This window comes from Jaculus jaculus, chromosome 4 (assembly GCF_020740685.1).
Source record: "Jaculus jaculus isolate mJacJac1 chromosome 4, mJacJac1.mat.Y.cur, whole genome shotgun sequence".
Classification (NCBI taxonomy): domain Eukaryota; kingdom Metazoa; phylum Chordata; class Mammalia; order Rodentia; family Dipodidae; genus Jaculus; species Jaculus jaculus.
In genome coordinates this window covers 112,204,324-112,221,480 of record NC_059105.1, presented here as the reverse complement: position 1 = coordinate 112,221,480, position 17,157 = coordinate 112,204,324, and the positions used below count along the sequence as shown (strand labels likewise).

The following is a 17,157-nucleotide window of genomic DNA, read 5'->3' as shown; positions in this document are numbered from 1 at the left end:
AATCTGTACCATGCATATAATAGTATATTCTACCCAAAACCATTACTGGAAGACTAAAATGAGACCATGCATAACTATTACTTACCTCCATAAATGGTACACCACAAACTTTCAACAAACATGAACAACATGTATTCAATTACGATAATGACATTACAATAAATGTAGTCCATGAAGGAAATCATTTTTAGGGTCATGCTTATGTTAAGGGTCACAGGAAATCATTTGCAGCTTCAGATTGAATAATTATCTTTCAATAAAACAGCCATAATAAATCATTTTGAAGAAGAAAAAGGAATCCTTAACAAGGGATAGATTGTGCTAAGATATTTCATGATGCCAATTATCTCTTTTTAAATATCTACTTTAACAGTCCCACCTTGAATAAGACTGGTTATGTGAATGTGACCATCCATAAGAAACCACAAGATTGCAGAATTCCAGATTATTTGATGTATTCAACAATATTTGGATCAGAAAAAAATCCCAAAATATCTTGTCCAAGAATTGATTTTTATAATTGGACAGGACCTCTTCAGTGGTTTAAGGTAAAAGGAAATTTGGAGAGGATTGGAAAAAAATACACAACTAAAGTAGATACAGGTGAAAAATGACTGAAAAGGAAATGGATTTCATTTTTCAGAATTGCAAAGCTCTCCAAGAACCAAAGTACAGGACACATAAGTCATTTCTGATCATTGACAATGTGAGGAGGGATGATGAAGGTGATTACACATGTAAATTTATACACACTGAAAATGGAGTTGATTATAATGTGACTGCTACCAGATCATTCAAAGTTGCAGGTAAGCTCCTAGCTTTAACCAGATAGAAGATTTAAACAGGAACAAAGTGGGAAAGATTATCTTTCTGGTTCTATTTCCTCTATTCAACCCACACCCTTCTGTTTCCATCTGCTTCCTCTTATATTCTATCTTCTTGAATATGACGCATATTCTTTGAAGCACTATCAAAGTTTAAAAATTCAAGGGAGATATTATATTACTAATTCAAATTTATATCTATTCTTTGTTTTTTTTTATTAAGTAGAAACATTTTATGGACATCCCATGTGTTTGTACCATTCCCGTCCTCCTTACCCCCATTCTATTGAGGGCACTCCTCATTGAGGTTACTAGTATTAGCAATGGATTATGGGCTATAAATTTTGAGAGCAGAAAGCAGTCATAGAGAAGTAGGGGATAATGCCTCTGGATACTCCTTCTCACTCAGTGACTCTTACAAGATTTTCCCCTCTTCCAAAAGGTTCCTTGAGACTTGATGTGTGTGTTATAAGTCTATATTAGTGTTAAGCTCTCAGCAAACTCTGTATATCTGCTTTGACACATTTTGAGTGTGTTCAGTGTCTATCACCATCACCCTGGTGCAGGTTGCCACTTGGCATGAGAGCAGAACTCTTGTTTAACTCACCAATTTCTCTGTGGTTTCATCTGGACCCCAGCTGATGTGTGAGTGGTGGCTCATGTCACCATAGGGAGTCAGCTATTTTTTCTTATCATGTTGATAGATTTTGGTTGTCCTCAGTTTTTCCTGCCTTCTGTAAAAGTAAAACTGATTCTCCAAGGGAGAGTGGGAGCAGCATAGGTTAAAGGAAATAGGCATAGTTAATTAAGACAGATTATGATAGGTGTAGCATCTCTTTTGAGTAGAGATTACTGGGAACTTCTCATTGGAGTCTATGACTCTTATTCCTATAGCATTCTGACATGGCTTACAGTTCCAGCTGTGAATTCTTTCCCATTGAATGGGTCTCTTAGCCAATCATAGAGCCATTGGTTATCACGGCTGAGTGCTACTATTGCATAGGTGTGTATATCTTGTCCAGCTGATTGATATCACATAGGAGAGGCCCCTGCTTGTTCACAATGTTGGTGGCCATTTTACTCAGGCACTTCATATAGCTCTTTCTGCCATTTTATGAACAAGTCATCAGGGAACTGGCTTTCTTCCAGATTCCAGCATGAGCTCTTGATGTTTTGTGCTGGCAACTTGTGGTATCTTTAGCCACAGGGTCTTACCTATTGCCTTAGGCAAGAAATCAAGTACACTGACTGAAACTTGTCTTCTTTTGGGGACCTAATAGGTCTGTCTGACTAATAGCTCACTGTGAGGTATAACAAATTTCTGGCACTGGGAGTTATAAGCCAGAGCAAATTATTTTCCCTTTTTGTGATTTTTTTTTTTTTTTTTTTGAGATAGAGTCTCACTCTGGCCTAGGGTGACCTGGAATTCACTATGTAGTCTCAGGGTGGCCTCAAACTCATGGCAATCCTCCTACCTCTGCCTTCCAAGTGCTGGGATTAAAGGCGTGTGCCACCACACCCCACTAGATTTTTTTTTTCTCCCTAAGGCTGAAACCAGTCTGAATGCTTATTTAGTTAACTTAGATAGAATATATTCATCTGTGGGAAATTGATTCCAGGAACCCTTATATGCCAAAATTCTGTATGATCAAATATGTTATATAAAATTCAATACTAATACAAGGTAGATGCTGCATAAATAGTTGTTTAGGAAATGATGATAAGAAAATATCTTCATAATATTTAGCAGAGAAGCAATTTTTCTCTAATATTTTCCATCCTAGTTGGTTGAGTTTATACATATGGAAAGTATAAATATGGAGTGCTAAGAGTAACAGAGTACATTGAGATGTATAAGCACTATTGAATGGATTTTAATTCTGCTTTCCCTTGCTTCTATCATCATCAGTGTCTTCTTTTAGGTAGAACACTTATTTCCACAAGACCATATTCCAGATATATTTAAATATTATGAAAGCCATTTTGTGGAAAGACTTCCTGATTGTATAGAAGCTTATAAAATTTATATAGTCGAGGTCTTTATCACATAGCTTTCTTCATAGATGCAAATGGAATAGCACCTTCCCATGTTGCAGTTTAATTAAGGCAACAATATTAAGGGAAACGTTGGTTTGCAATAGTCGAGTACTATAAAATAAGCATTGCCTAATCACATTTGTACTTGTGCAGCTGTCTCACTGATTAACATGGACCCATGCAAGTCCTTAACCATGCCATCTAAAATAAATGAGCTCTGAGGGTGAAAGGTATCTGCCTCTGTTCTTGGCTCTTAGCCATAGTGGTCACAGGAAAGAAAATTTTAGATGACAAAGAGACTTCTTCCTTTACAGATGAGCACATGATGGGCAACTGTGAGCAGCCAGCCTTTGGGATCATGAAAGCATCATTTCCATGGGTCTTTTGACATCATTTGCTCTGTAAATTAATTGTAAAATTGTGACTTTAAAATACTTGTGAGGTCTTCCAATTTATTTAATGAGCTACAACAGAATTTCTTTATTTTTATTTTATTTTACTTTTTTAGAACAACTTTTCTTTTAATAATATAAAAAGAATAGAACGTATAAAAATTATTATAATAAACAGAAAAGGTATTACTTAAATATTTTATTTCATTTGTGTGTGTTGTCAAATGTTATTTTCAGAAAATTTGAGAACACTGTTAAGAAATAATAGAAATATGAAATATAAGCTTTATACTGATGAGCACCCAATTTTATCTAATCCTTACATTCTATTTTTAAGATCAAAACAGCTTCTCAATGTTTCCAGTAATTATAGCCCCTCCATACAATGAAACAAAGGAAGTGGAAATTGGTAAGAAAATTTTAATGCTGTGTTACATGGACAGTTCTTCCCTAAGAATCCTGGATTATTTCTTATAGCACATGGACTTTGGAGATTATGTAAGAAGTGTGGGAATGCCTGCCATAGATACAACATTAGGAATCTGGTCACAGCAATAGACAGTACTGCATTTGTAATTGAGCTTTGGAATCCATGTTTCTCTTATGTAGGCATCTTATTTTATTAGCACCCTTACCAAGGAGGTAGAGGTTGTCTTTAGGTTTGAGTAAACAGGTTCAGAAATGGCCAAGGGCATACCCAAGGTCACGGATAGTTTTAAAAGAGTGAGAATAGACTTTATGGCTCTTCCATTTCTGCCTTTCTAGGTTCTCACTGGAGACTAGATGCAAGAGAAAGGCCTTGATATTCAAAGCAAGTACTGCTGTGACTTTGATGAGTGTGTGTGGGGGGGATCATTGCCCTTCTGCACCCAGTAATCCTACCATGCCACCCTGTGATCATTAGCGCTTTTCACGTTCCTTCCTACTTTCCCCACAGCATTCTTCCTTCACATGTCTTAAGGTCTGAAATCACCTTCTCCATACCATAGCTGCATAAGTCCCCTTTCCCTGCCAAAAAAACCAGGTTAAACCTTCTATCATCAACTCAACTCTAAGGCACTACTCTTTTCATATGCAATTGACAACTACACTCCCTGAAATTTCTCCCTTCTTCTTCCTATATTGCATCAATAGCCCTTCTATGATGATAACACTGGAGCAGTTGTACTCTAATCCTTCCTCTATAGCATTGTCACTTTGAGAGATTCTGAATTCCTTATGTCTGGTACAAGCCCAATTCCTAGCACAGCTCTTGCTGGGAACCTGCAGTGCAGGGAGCAATAGTTGAATGCATGTCCATAGGCAAAATTAGCCCCATGCTTTCAGTTCTGAGAGAACATTTCAAGATGAAGGAGGTGGGCTGAGATACTGGAGAGCACTCTTCTGAACACTTCATCCAGGATAATAGCTGTGTAGGGCAAAACAGTGTTATCTTCAAAGATAGCTTATGAGGAGAATTCAGAGGAAAGAGAAGAATAGGAGGAGAAAATGGAACAAAAAAGAAACTCCAGTTTCTAGTGAGTGGGAACTCATAGAATCATGTGAGGCTATGAAGCCAGAATCATCTCCCTTGAGGTGAGAGGATGGCAGCAAGTGAGCTTCCAGCTGAAAAGAGAAATGAAAACACTGGGTGGATGGTGGGTGGAGTGGGCAGAGAAAGCATTGAATGATGAAATGCCAGAGGTGAAGACAGAAAATGGAAAGAAATGCAGAGCATGGAGTGTTCCAGGATCTCTTTCACATTCAGTTAAATCCCACTTGCACAATTTAATTTAATGAATTCCTTTTCCTCCCATCTAGGAGAAACAGTAAACCTCACCTGTTTTGCTTGCTTTGGGAAAGGCGCTCAGGTTTTGGCTGCTGTCTTGTGGCAGGTTAACAAAACAAAAGTTGAGGACTTTGGTGAGGCAAGAATTCAAAAGGATGAAGGGCAAAATCAAAGGTATTTTTGTATTTCAATTGAGACATCGCCTTCCTTTTTTTATACTTGGGAGAGAACAGTAACTGTGACATGTTGCCTTCTCAGTTCCAGTGATGAGCTGACTTGTCTAAACTCGACTTTGAGAATAACTGATGTGCAGGAAGAGGATCTGTCCTGGGAGTATGACTGTCTAGCCCTGAACTTGCATGGTGTGTTGAGGCACACCATGAGACTGAGAAGAAAAAAGCCAAGTAAGGAGTGTTCCTCAGCCTCTAGCCATCTGACTTGACTGTATCAGCTGTAAACTGGAGGAGCGCGTGGTGCCTATTGGTTCCAGGAATCCATGCTGATGATGGAGGCGGCCTGTCTCGTGCTTTGGCTCTGGAGAATGCTACTTGACCTGCTGTCTCTTCAGATTGTTTCCCTTTGCCCTTGGCTGCTCTCTTGCAGCTCTCTGCTCTCCTCTGTCTCTCCCTTCTTTCTGTTCCCTCTCCCCCTCTGTAGGCTTCTCTTCATTCTTCAACTATTTCTTCAGTCATCCTTCCTAGGCACAGGCAACAAGAGAATTTTTTTGTCTATAAAGGAGTCAAAATTGTAATAAAGCTACTTAATTCTTTATGCCATGTTGTTATGGAAAACAGCCTTACAAGTATTTTGTTCTAGAGCATCAATGCCCTTGAATTTCCAGGCAAAATCATCCTAGATTTTTAGATGACCCATTGTATCCCACTTTAAAAGAGTGTAGAGAAAAATATTCTTACACATATCATCACTTCCTTGACAGTAATACAACTGTGTACAAATTAGTTTTGTTTTTTCAAATAACTACAAAGAGAGAAAGAGAGATTCAAACTCGCAGTTCATACACATATACAGGGTAGAGCCCAGGTTAACTTGAATAAACATGAGGGAAGATGGATCTCTCAGTAAAGCAAATGCCATGCAGGTGTGAGGACCTGAGTTCAGTCCCCCAGCACCCATGTAAATTCTGTGTGTGGTAGTGCACCTGTGGTCCTCGGGTGGCAAAGACAGGAATATCCCCAAGGATCTTCAAGGGGTGGAGAAAAGGAAAACCAATTTGATATAATCATGGTCTCTCCTTTAATAAGTACCTGAATATTTTTCTTTTTTTTAACTCTTAATTTTCAAGTTTTGTGAAACACACACACACAGATGATTTTGAGTGCCATTGTGTCCAGTAGAACATTAAGGTTTCCATGATAGCTGTGGATGAGATCAAAATATTATGGCGTAGTAGAGGGCACAGTGGATCCTATGGGAAAGTGGAAGCTACCCCCTCATTCTCATTCAGTATGATCTTTGAGTCTTTAATCACCTGCTTTGCTTAGTGACATGTATGAATGCTCCTTAGTTACTAGTGTATTGGAATTATGCTACTGTTACTTGGTGCATGTGTGTGTGTGTTATATTTTTATTTCACCTAATACTCAAATAAACATTACTATACTCTGTTTCAACAACTTATACATTAAACAAAAATTGCATCTGGTAATTAGGATTGTCACAATAAATTCCTTTATTTCTGAAATTCCGGTATTCCTTAATTTTAAATAACAAAAATTTATGAAGCCTGTATCCATATAACTCAATATTATTAAGTACATAAAAATTCTTATGCATGCATATATACACTGTTTTCTACATCTAGGCCCTGTATAGATATTTTACATTAAAGTTTCTCATTTATTTTCTCAACACCTCATCAGGGAGAAAATATTACTTCCATTCAATTTTATGTGAGGAAACAAGAGAGAAACGAGCTGAATGTTTTGCCAAGGACTATAGTTATAAAGCTAGGAATCAAACACAGACAATATTTTTCTATTTATAAACACATACAAGAATTGCCTATATAGTTAAGCTGGGTGTAATGGTGTATGCCTTTAATCCCAGAACTTGGAGGTAGGAGGATTGTCATGAGTTTGAGGCCACCCTGAGACTACATAGTGAATTCCAGGTCAGGCTGGGCTAGAGTGAAATCCTACCTCAAAAAAACAAACAAACAAAAGAATTGCCTATATATTTATAAGATCGTTGGCACAAAGGTAGATATTAAGCATCAAGTTTTTGTAATATCTTGAATAAGTATCATTCCTCAAATTGAAACCATTCAACCACCTGTATCATACATAACTCCACACAATGCTATAAGAAGTATATATTCCTAGCATCTGTCCTGCTGAACCTTGAGACTTTAGCTTTACAAATGAGTTACTCAGAAAGTTCTTAACATTTGAACTGATGGCAATGCAGACCCTTTGCCAGTTTTCAGTTCTTTGCTTTAAATTACTGTATCTTAGTCATTTTTAATTTATGTAGTGACAATTTTATACAATTTTTATAATGTATTTTGGCCACATTCACCTATTACCTTCTCTTGTCCCCATACTTCTACTTCTGAAACTCCTTCTTCTTTCCAACTTAGTCCCTCTTCTACTTTGATATTCAATGTCTTTTTTAGTTGTTGATCCACTGAATTTAGTTGGGTTTTCTTCCATGATCATGTATGTATTGTGGGAGGGTGTTCACCAGAGCATGAGTACCTTATCAGTTGCTGTACCACTGAAGGGAATGATTTCCTCTCACCAGGATCATGCAGTGGTTATTTTTGAGTTCATGGTGCTGGATACTAAATGAGCCAATGAACTATCAAGTGTGGTGAAGGGTTTGTGAATACAGACCTGAGATGTTTCCCATCAAATCTGGGAAACTATACATGGACACACAAAACAAAAATGAACAAGAGCTATTAACTAAATCCCACTTGAGAGTCTTCTCACAGCATTTCTAAGCAACATTGCTTCCAAGATAAGCTTGCTAACAAGTCCAAGGGAAGTAAACTAAACTAAAATAGTCACTAATACCACAAATTAATAGTCACTAATACCACAAATTATCACAATTCCTATGCACATTAATGTGTACATCTGTTCCAAGTTCCTGATGTTGGAAACGATGTTGCCAATTCATGTTGTGAAGCAGGGAATGCTGGGATGAGGTTTGGTGATAGCTGGAGCATGCTCGCCACGCAGGAATGCAGGGGCATTTTAGGACCTGGACCCCAGCACTATGTCATCTCTATTAAGCATGCTCAGAAAAATATTTGGCTTTTGCCTCTTCTTTCTTCTTATACCATCCACCTCCCAGATACAGTAAGTCCTTCAGATCTACTGGCTCATTCTCCTTAGGTTCCTGACAAACACTCTTCCTTTCTCATTACTCGCATTCAAATTTTTCTTATCTTGTGCCCCAAGTACTCATCCTAGTCTAATCCTAGTGCCTATGATATTTCCCCAAATAAACCAATCTTCCATAACTATCAGATTAATTTTAGTGTAAAACACTTTCATTGTTAACATCTCGTTCTTGTGATCTTCCCAATAGGGCAGGTTCCTTAGCAGGGAGTTTCAAGTCTGTTCAAATTCAGCTCTGAACCACCTTTGTAATCGTGTCTTCCACTAATTCCCCAAACTCGGTTACTGCAGTTCTCAGACCACATTTTCCTACCTCTGCACTTTTGCTCATAGCATCCTCTTCTGGAGAGGAGGGGCTTTCCTCTTCTGCGTCTCTCTGAATACTACCTGCTCTGTGGGAAGCTCCCTCTTCAGGAAGTCTTCCTTTCCCTTTCCAGCAGGAGGATCAAGTCCTCCTTCAGATGTCTCTGTCCACTGAAAGCCTGCTTGTACCTCCCATCTTAGTTAAGGGCATGGTGTTTTTGTGCCTCCTTTGCCCTTATGAGCCCTCTGTGATGCCTACTCTCATGGCTTGCACAGTGTATGGACTCAATAAAATGATTTTCTAACTTTGAAAGGAGTCATGAACATTCCAAGTTGGATTGGGTATGAATTTTTGTGTTTTCCTCAAAAGACATTCATATAGAGCCGGGCGTGGTGGCGCACGCCTTTAATCCCAGCACTTGGGAGGCAGGGGTAGGAGGATCACCGTGAGTTCGAGGCCACCCTGAGACTACATAGTGAATTCCAGGTCAGCCTGGGCTAGAGTGAGACCCTACCTCAAAAAAACAAAAAAAACAAACAAACAAACAAACAAAAAAGACATTCATATAGTCATCTGGTTTATGATGGTTTAGCAGTACTAATGATCATTTTTCTCCCCTTTCTCCATCTTTTGATAGTTGACCAGCAAAGCATCTACTACATAGCTTCAGGATGTAGTTTACTGTTAATACTTGTCAGTATATTGGTGATGCTATTAAAAGTATTCTGGATTGAGTTTTCTCTATTCTGGAGAGATATAGCGCTGCCTTACAAAATTAGAAATGGTAAGTAGCAAGTTCAAGGTTTTCCTCAAAAGAAAACATCCCATAGTGACTACTTGTTTGTTCTCTATTAATTTCTTAATAGTTTTGCTGCTAAAAGCCCTATATATATTTTTCTTGCTAACATTATCAGTGATTTTTTAACTTATTTATGAGAAAGAAAGAGAAAGAGAGAGAGAGAGAGAGAGAGAGAGAGAGAGAGAGAAAATGGGCATGTATAGCTTCTAGCTTCTGCAAAAGAATTCTAAGTGCATGTGCCACATTGTGCATCTGGTTTTATGTGGGTACTGGGGAATGGAACAAGAGTCCTTAGGCTTCACAGACAAGTGTCTTAACTGGTGAGCTCTATCTCCAGCCCTGTCAGTGAATTTTTTGATTCTATTCAGAAACTATTTTCCACCCTGTTTGGTTGATCCCTGTGGTCCCTAGATTTATCTCAGCAGCTCAAATATCTTCTACATGGGATTGCTATTCCTAAGAGCTTCCCAACTACAGAATCTTCCCAAATTCCAGAAAGGTTGGGAAATGTGTATTGATAAGGCTTTATGGACCAGAATACAGTAACAAAATTTCTCATGTGATTAGTTCAAGCTAGAGTATCAGAATGTAGGCTCATTTTCCCTGAAACTTGTTTTATGAGTATATACTTTCCCGCACACACTGTAAAGCACATGATTCTACCTGCTTATTATGAAAGTTAGATACTTTCATTTGGAAATAAATATATATTATGTTTTTCTATACAGTGCATTCAACTAGTAGCCTATTATTTGATTTGTGGGCAATGCAGTTCCGGTAAAAGTTCTCCTTCCTTGTCAGTACCAATCTTTAGCTCCCTCCTGTTGTCTGGAAACACAGTAACTCCCTCAAATAATTCCCCAATGAAATCATTGGGTTTTGTGGTTTTAGTGACCCAAAGTGAACTAAAGTCTGAAAATATTGTATGATGAATTCTAAAAAGAACCATTTTTAAAATATAGCCAAACCAACTTTAATTTAAAAAGAATCTAAAAATTTTTTATTGGTAGATATTTCTTATTTCAGCTTTAGTTTGAAGATTCTCTAATAGTTTACAAATAACACTGTGATTAAACAGAAAGAAAGAACACTATATACTTTTGAAAGGAAATTAAACTGCAGTCAAATACAAGTTCTTGTTAGTCTGACATAGATCTTGAGGGAAAGTTTTAAAAACTTGCTAATCTTCCATTAGGCTTAAATTTTGTATTCTCTTCAAAAGTTATTTTTATTATTATGAACTTTATAATATGAGTATATTGTAATACTGGTCATATTCCCAATGAGATACACTTTTACATCCCCTCTCCTCTGCCGCATTTCACTGAGTGCACCCCTCAGGTGAGTTATCAGTATTCTCTGTGGATTATGAATGCTGCAATAAGACTCAGAGAGAGCAACAGTGCCTCGGGATACATTTTCTCATCATGTGGCATTATACTCTTTCTTTCCCCTCTTCTGCAATGTGCCCTGAACCTTGGCAAGCACATGATAAGTTTCCTTTAATGTTGAGCTCTCTTCATCCTCTGAATTTCTGCATTGTTGAGTGTCTACTATGATTTCCCTGGAGGGTATTGTCAGGCTAGCAGTGAGAACAGCAGCCATCTTCTGTAGTGTCTCCTGGACCCCTGGCATATGTGAGAAAGGTAATTTTTTTCATGCTAGGCAGTCAGCTATTTTTTCTTGTCATATGGATGGATCCTTGGTTCTCCCCAGTATTTGCTGCCATCTGTCCACAACAGATTCTGTAATCAAGTGTGGGAGGAGGGCTGGGGAGATTGCTAAGTGGTTAAAGGCATTTGCTTGCAAAATCTGCTAGTCCAGGTTCAATTCCTAAGAACCCACATAATGCTAGATACACAAAGTGGAGCCTGTGTCTGGAATTTGTTTATAGTGGCAAGAGGCCCAGACACACTTTCAACCCCCACTTTTCTCTCATAAATAAATAATTTTTTAAAAAGACTTTAAAGTAGCATGGATTAAAAGGTGTAAGTATAGTTCTTTTAAGGAATTTTTGATGAGAATACCCTCTTTTGTTAGCCAAAGATCAGTGGGAGCTAACTAAGAGTCTATGTCCTTCCTATTCCTAGTATTCTGACTGGTTATCATTGCCAGATATGAGTCCCCTCCCACTGAGGGACCTCATATCCACTCAAAGAGCAGTTGATTACCCTCATACCCTCCCCATGATCTACTGGGCTTTCTTGGGAGCATTTTAAAAGAGTTGTTTCATTTTTGTTTTCCATTATGTTATTCTTCAGTATCTTCATCTTTTTTATTGAATTTCATCTCCATTTCTTTTTTTTAAATTGTAGGTTTTATATTTCATATGCTTTCTAATTTTTCTTGAGCAAATATGCTATTTTTATAATTAGAAAACAAGTAAGAAAAGGAATCAGCTTCCAACAGCCTTTTAGTGATGGTCCAATAGCTCAGTCATGAAACCCCAAGGGTTGGGTTAAGAGACACTGGGCAATTTAGAATGAAGCCTACATCATGAAGCCTATATCTCTTGGGACTCACACTTGGCAACTTTGCTTATCGTTTTCAGTCCTAATAGCTTAAACTCATGGAATGCAAGCCAAGGGTCAGTGCCTAAAACAGATTTAAAAATATGGACTGCATCATGATCCTTATGCAGGGGCCGTGCTAATCTTCTCTGTATCATTCCAATTTTAGTATATGTACTGCTGAAGTGAGCACTCATCTCCATTTCTTAGTTTGACTTATTGTCTCTTTGAATTCATTCCTGCATTTAATCATTTGCTCATTGAGTTTATTCCACTGACTACTGAGTTTGTCTTTTTATTTTTTTTTATTATCATCCATATCATTCAGGTATCTAATGAGTTCTTTTTAATTGTCTTCCATTTTATTCTATTGAGTTATTTTTGTTGGTTTTCTTCCATTTCTTTCAACAGTTTGTTGATGGCCTCATTAAGTTTGTTTAATATGCTTATCATAACTTCATCTTTGGATTCAAAATCTGGAGTTTTCTCTAAGATTTCACTGGAGGGTTCCACTATGGAAGTAGGCATTTTAGGTGAGGATGTCATGCCTTGGTGTCTTGCAATATTTGTTCTACATTAGAGTTTGCCCAATGTGAGATAGTGCTCTTGCCTTTCTAAGAATGAAGCTATAGCAGCTCTGTGGAGCCTGTGTTGAATGACTTGCTCAGCCTTAATTGAGGTGTGGGTGTCAGTGTATTTTCAGGTTTTGACTAGGTACACTTGACTCTGTATAGGCTCCTCCTTGTGTAGGCAGTCTTTATGTGGGACTGAGCTAGATCCTGGGAGGCCTGGTATTCTAAATGCCCAAAGTGTGCATTGTGATTGGCTAGGAATTCCTTTCTTAGGGAGATATAGGCAGGCAGGCCAGGCCAGGGAGCAGGTAGGGGGAACCTTTCCTGGGTCTTAAGTCCCTGATATTGAATTCCTTATTGATGCTGGCAGTGGAGGTTAGGGGGAAGGGATTACATTGCCTAGGGTGCGTAAGTGGCAAGTGGGAGGTTAGGTACCTGGTAGGGTGAGAAAGGAAGCTCATCTGGACCCTGGATGCCCAGAACTACTCTTTGTCCTTGGATTAGGAGAAAGATCAACTCCAGAGTTCCTGCTGATGATGGTGGAGGTCTAGTCCTGGCAAGTAGGGGGGCAGGGTACCCATGTGGGGGAATGGGAGGAGCTCAAGTGGGCTCTGGTCACACAGTGCTACTCACTGTGCCTGTCAGGAGAGAGATCAGCTCCAGAATCCCTAATGATAGTGGCTGAGGCAGAGGGAAGGGGTTACTGCGTGTAGTGTTGCTGATAGTTGCTGATACCTACTTCTAAACAGTAGATGCTCAGTACCTAATTAGGGTAAGAGGGGAAGATCACAAGAAACAAATTTTAAGTTAAACACCATCCTGAGTTGTGTGATGGATCACACACTTCCCTGCTTTGTCCTGCTGTGACATGATGCTATTCCTTTGTCCAGTGTATCCACACAGTGTGTGCTATGTGCCTGCTGGCGAGTTTCTGAGCTATAGTACTGACTGTTGTAGTGTCTCAGTGCTTATGCTCAAGTGATCTTTAAAAATATAATTTCATAATGATCCCAATGTATAAAAGTGGTTGAACTGAAATTGTATCATTGTCTTTTTATTATTACTTTGGGCTATTAATCTCTTCCTGTGCCTAATCTATCAATTTGACTTTATCATATGGTATGCATATATTGGAAAAACATAGTACATATAAGGCTTAGTATGTTTGGTGGCTTCAGGCACTCACTGGAAGCTTTAACCTATTCCACGTGAATAAATGAGGACTGTTGTACGGGGAAAATAGAAAATGAAACAAGTCTACCAGGCGTAGAAGAAAACCTCTGTCTATGAAAATACTTACTATAATAGATCAGTAATCAACTTTTATCACATGGCTAGAAGTATACTGGACCACTGGCTCTCTTCTGCCCTTCATAATTCAAGTTTAGATAATGAAAAGGAATTGTGCTTTGAGACTGTAACTGTCATTTCCTAATCACATTCTATGGTGATGTGTTTGATCTCTTTGATTTTACAGTGATTTGTAGGATGGAATACATTCACTGGTAGACATAAAATGTGGTGAGAATTGTCTAAAAACAATTGAATGATAATATTTAGAATCAAGTAATGAAATTGAGCTTCTTGTTTTCATTTCCAGATGGAAAACTCTATGATGCTTATGTGATATATCCACGGAACTTCAAAAGCAGTATAGAGAGAGCCAGTTCTGTGGAGTTCTTTGTTCACCATATTTTGCCTGATGTTCTTGAAAATAAATGTGGATACAAATTGTGCATTTATGGGAGAGATATGCTACCTGGAGAAGGTAAAGTTACCAACATGAACTAGAGACCAAATTCATTTAAAAAGTTCATTCAAAGCTAGGTGGCTTTATCTCTAATTGGACAAGGAATTTCATGGACTATCACTTTAGACTTTAGGACCAGAGATATTCCTATCTATATGTATCATCTATCTACCTTTTTTCTATCTATCTATCTATCTATCTATCTATCTATCTATCTATCTATCTATCTATCTATCTATCATCTATCTATAGTTAGTTAGATGTAGATAGATAGTTATCTTAGTTATTTCTATGACAATGTATCTCACAAGAAGTAGGTTGAAGAAGTAAAAAATTAGTGTCAAGGAGAAGGCATGGCAGCAGGAGCAGAGGGATGATTGTCACATCACATCTGTAATTAGAAAGCAGAGAGAGAGAGAGAGAGAGAGAGAGAGAGAGCAAACAGGAAGTGAGTCAGGCTATATCTCATGGCCTGCTCCAGTGATCTACTTCCTCCTGTAAAGGTCCATTTCCTACAGGTTCCATAACCTTCCTAAAGAGCACTGCTAACCAGACACAAAGTATCCATACACATGAGCCTATGGGTGATATTTCACATTCAAAACATAGCCCCTATATGCTCATGACCATCTCATGATGCAAACTGCATTCAGTTCAAATCCAAAAGTCCCCATAGCCTTTAATAGTCCCAATGCCCTGTTCAAAAGTCCGAAGTCTCTTTTGTTTCTTAAGGCAATCTCTTAACTGCATGCCCTTGGAAAAGAAAACACAAATCACACTGTTCCAACATATAATGGTAGAGTAAGTATTCCTATTCCAAAAGGAAGAATGAAGGTGTAGCAAGGAAATGTTGGCCCAAAACAAGGCCAAAACCCAACAGGGCAAACAGCAAATACTGCAGCCCCCTATCTGGCATCTGGGCTCACCGTGGAATTGATACCCTTGGATCAAAGCTGTAGTGGTATCTGTGTCTTGGTTAAAAACAATTTCCTATACAGTTTTTTTTGAGGAGAAAATCCCTTTCATAACATTCTTTGTCCTGGATTTCTCCTTTCATAAGAATTTCATAAGAATTTTTTTGTCTCACAATTTAGAGCTCAGTGGGTGAGGTCTTGCCCTCTGAGATCACCTTTCTATTGTTCTGGTGACGAGAGTGCCATTTTCCCTCAATTACATTAATCTTTTTTTTTTTTTTTTTACAAATTATGGATGCTTTCTTAGCAAAAAAGCCTCCTTGTTTGCAACTTTAAACTTGCTCACAAACCTTTGCCCTCTAAACTTGACTGTTTTCATTTACTTTTTTTGCTATAGATCTGAATAAGAGCATAAAGTAAAACCAAAACAAAGACTCAATATTATCCTGCCTTGAACTTTTCTCTGATAAACATATTAGTACATTAATTTTAAAATCCAGTCTCACTCAAACGTTCAAGGATTGGGTAGATTGCAGCCATATTCTTTGTCAGAATATCACACACATTCTCTCTAGCCTAGTTCCTGATAAGAGTCCTTGTTTCCCTCTGAAACTTGATGAGTCAGGCCTCCACTCTATGTTTTTCTCAGCATTGTGGTCTTACAAACTACTTCTGGAATGGCTCCTTATCTCTTCTTACAGAATTTTAGGGCTTCTGAAGCCCAAAGTTCCAACCTCTCTATATTCCTCCCACATATCAGTTCTAAATGTTGGCAAATCACAATAGTCCCACTTCTTGGTACCAAATTTCTGTATTGGTTATTTTACTCATTATTGTGATTAAATAAATGCCTTGCAAGAAACAGTTTAAGGGAGAATTACATTTTTGAAAGGATACTTTTCATCATGGGGGGAAAGTGTGGCAAAAAAAAAAAAAAAGAATGCTGACTGGTCACATCACTTTTCATAGTCAAGAAAAAAAGAAGGTGGGCAGAAAGTGGGGTTAGGTTATAAAATGTCAAGACCCACCTCCAGTGGCCCACTTATGCCAGCAAGGAAGGCTTTGATTCCTAAAGGTTCCACAGCCTTTCCAAATACCATCACCAGTTGTGGACCACATATTCAAAAACATAAGCCTATGAGTGAAATTAAACATTTAAATCTCAACATTTTCTTTGTCTTCTTTCTTTGTTTCTTTCTCTCTCTTTCTTTCTTATCTATTTATAATATCCATTTATCTATCTATAACCTATTTATTTATTTATTTATTAAAATTTATTATTTTTGCTTTAACAGAGTCTTCCTATGTTGCTCAGTGTGGCGTGGTACTCAGTATGTAGCCTAGGCTGTCCTCAAACTCACAGAGACCCACCTAACTCAGCCTCCTAAGTAATACAGTTATGAGCATGTGCCACTGTGCCAGGATAAGCCTGGTGCTTTGAAATCTTCCTCCAGGAGACATTCATCCTTCATTCTTCTCACCCCTATCATGGTTATGATTAGATCATGAAAGCAGTATCATCAGTGGGATGCAGTACTGTCAGAGTTAGGAGGCCTTGCCTATGACACTAGTTCATATTATCCTGCTTTGTTTCCTCTGTCTCCCAATAGAATATCTCTGATACTCCTTTTTTTTTTTTTTTTTTTTTTTATATATCTTAGTCTCTCCATGAGACTTGAAAGAGGACTGAAAAACATCAGATTTGGGTTCTAATATCTAGGGGCTCTGGTTAACATACTTGAAAGAGCTTAGCTTATATTAGTGAAATATTTGCAAATTTATATGTATATTTTCAGAACAAGTAAAACTGTGACAACTGTTTCATGATATGCTTACCTAATTTCATATACATTTCATATGACAGTTTTATCACAATTCCAGGAACCTCAGTTGTTGCTTTTAATCTTTTCCATATATTT

General features: G+C 37.9%; 1 protein-coding gene and 1 pseudogene across 1 annotated transcript in view; one reads left to right on the top strand and one right to left on the bottom strand.

Moving 5' to 3' along the window:
* The first annotated feature begins 437 nt into the window (after positions 1-437).
* Positions 438-17,157, top strand: part of Il1rl1 (interleukin 1 receptor like 1) — a 28,615-nt gene continuing 11,895 nt past the window's right edge. The window contains exons 1-7 of the mRNA XM_012952481.2: positions 438-548; positions 644-806; positions 3,591-3,662; positions 5,054-5,195; positions 5,280-5,425; positions 9,331-9,477; positions 14,175-14,342. Coding sequence (XP_012807935.2) covers positions 453-548; positions 644-806; positions 3,591-3,662; positions 5,054-5,195; positions 5,280-5,425; positions 9,331-9,477; positions 14,175-14,342 — 934 coding nt within the window. The 5' untranslated portion in view covers positions 438-452. The remainder of the gene's footprint in view (positions 549-643; positions 807-3,590; positions 3,663-5,053; positions 5,196-5,279; positions 5,426-9,330; positions 9,478-14,174; positions 14,343-17,157) is intronic.
* LOC123460433 lies at positions 12,101-12,195 on the bottom strand (annotated as a pseudogene).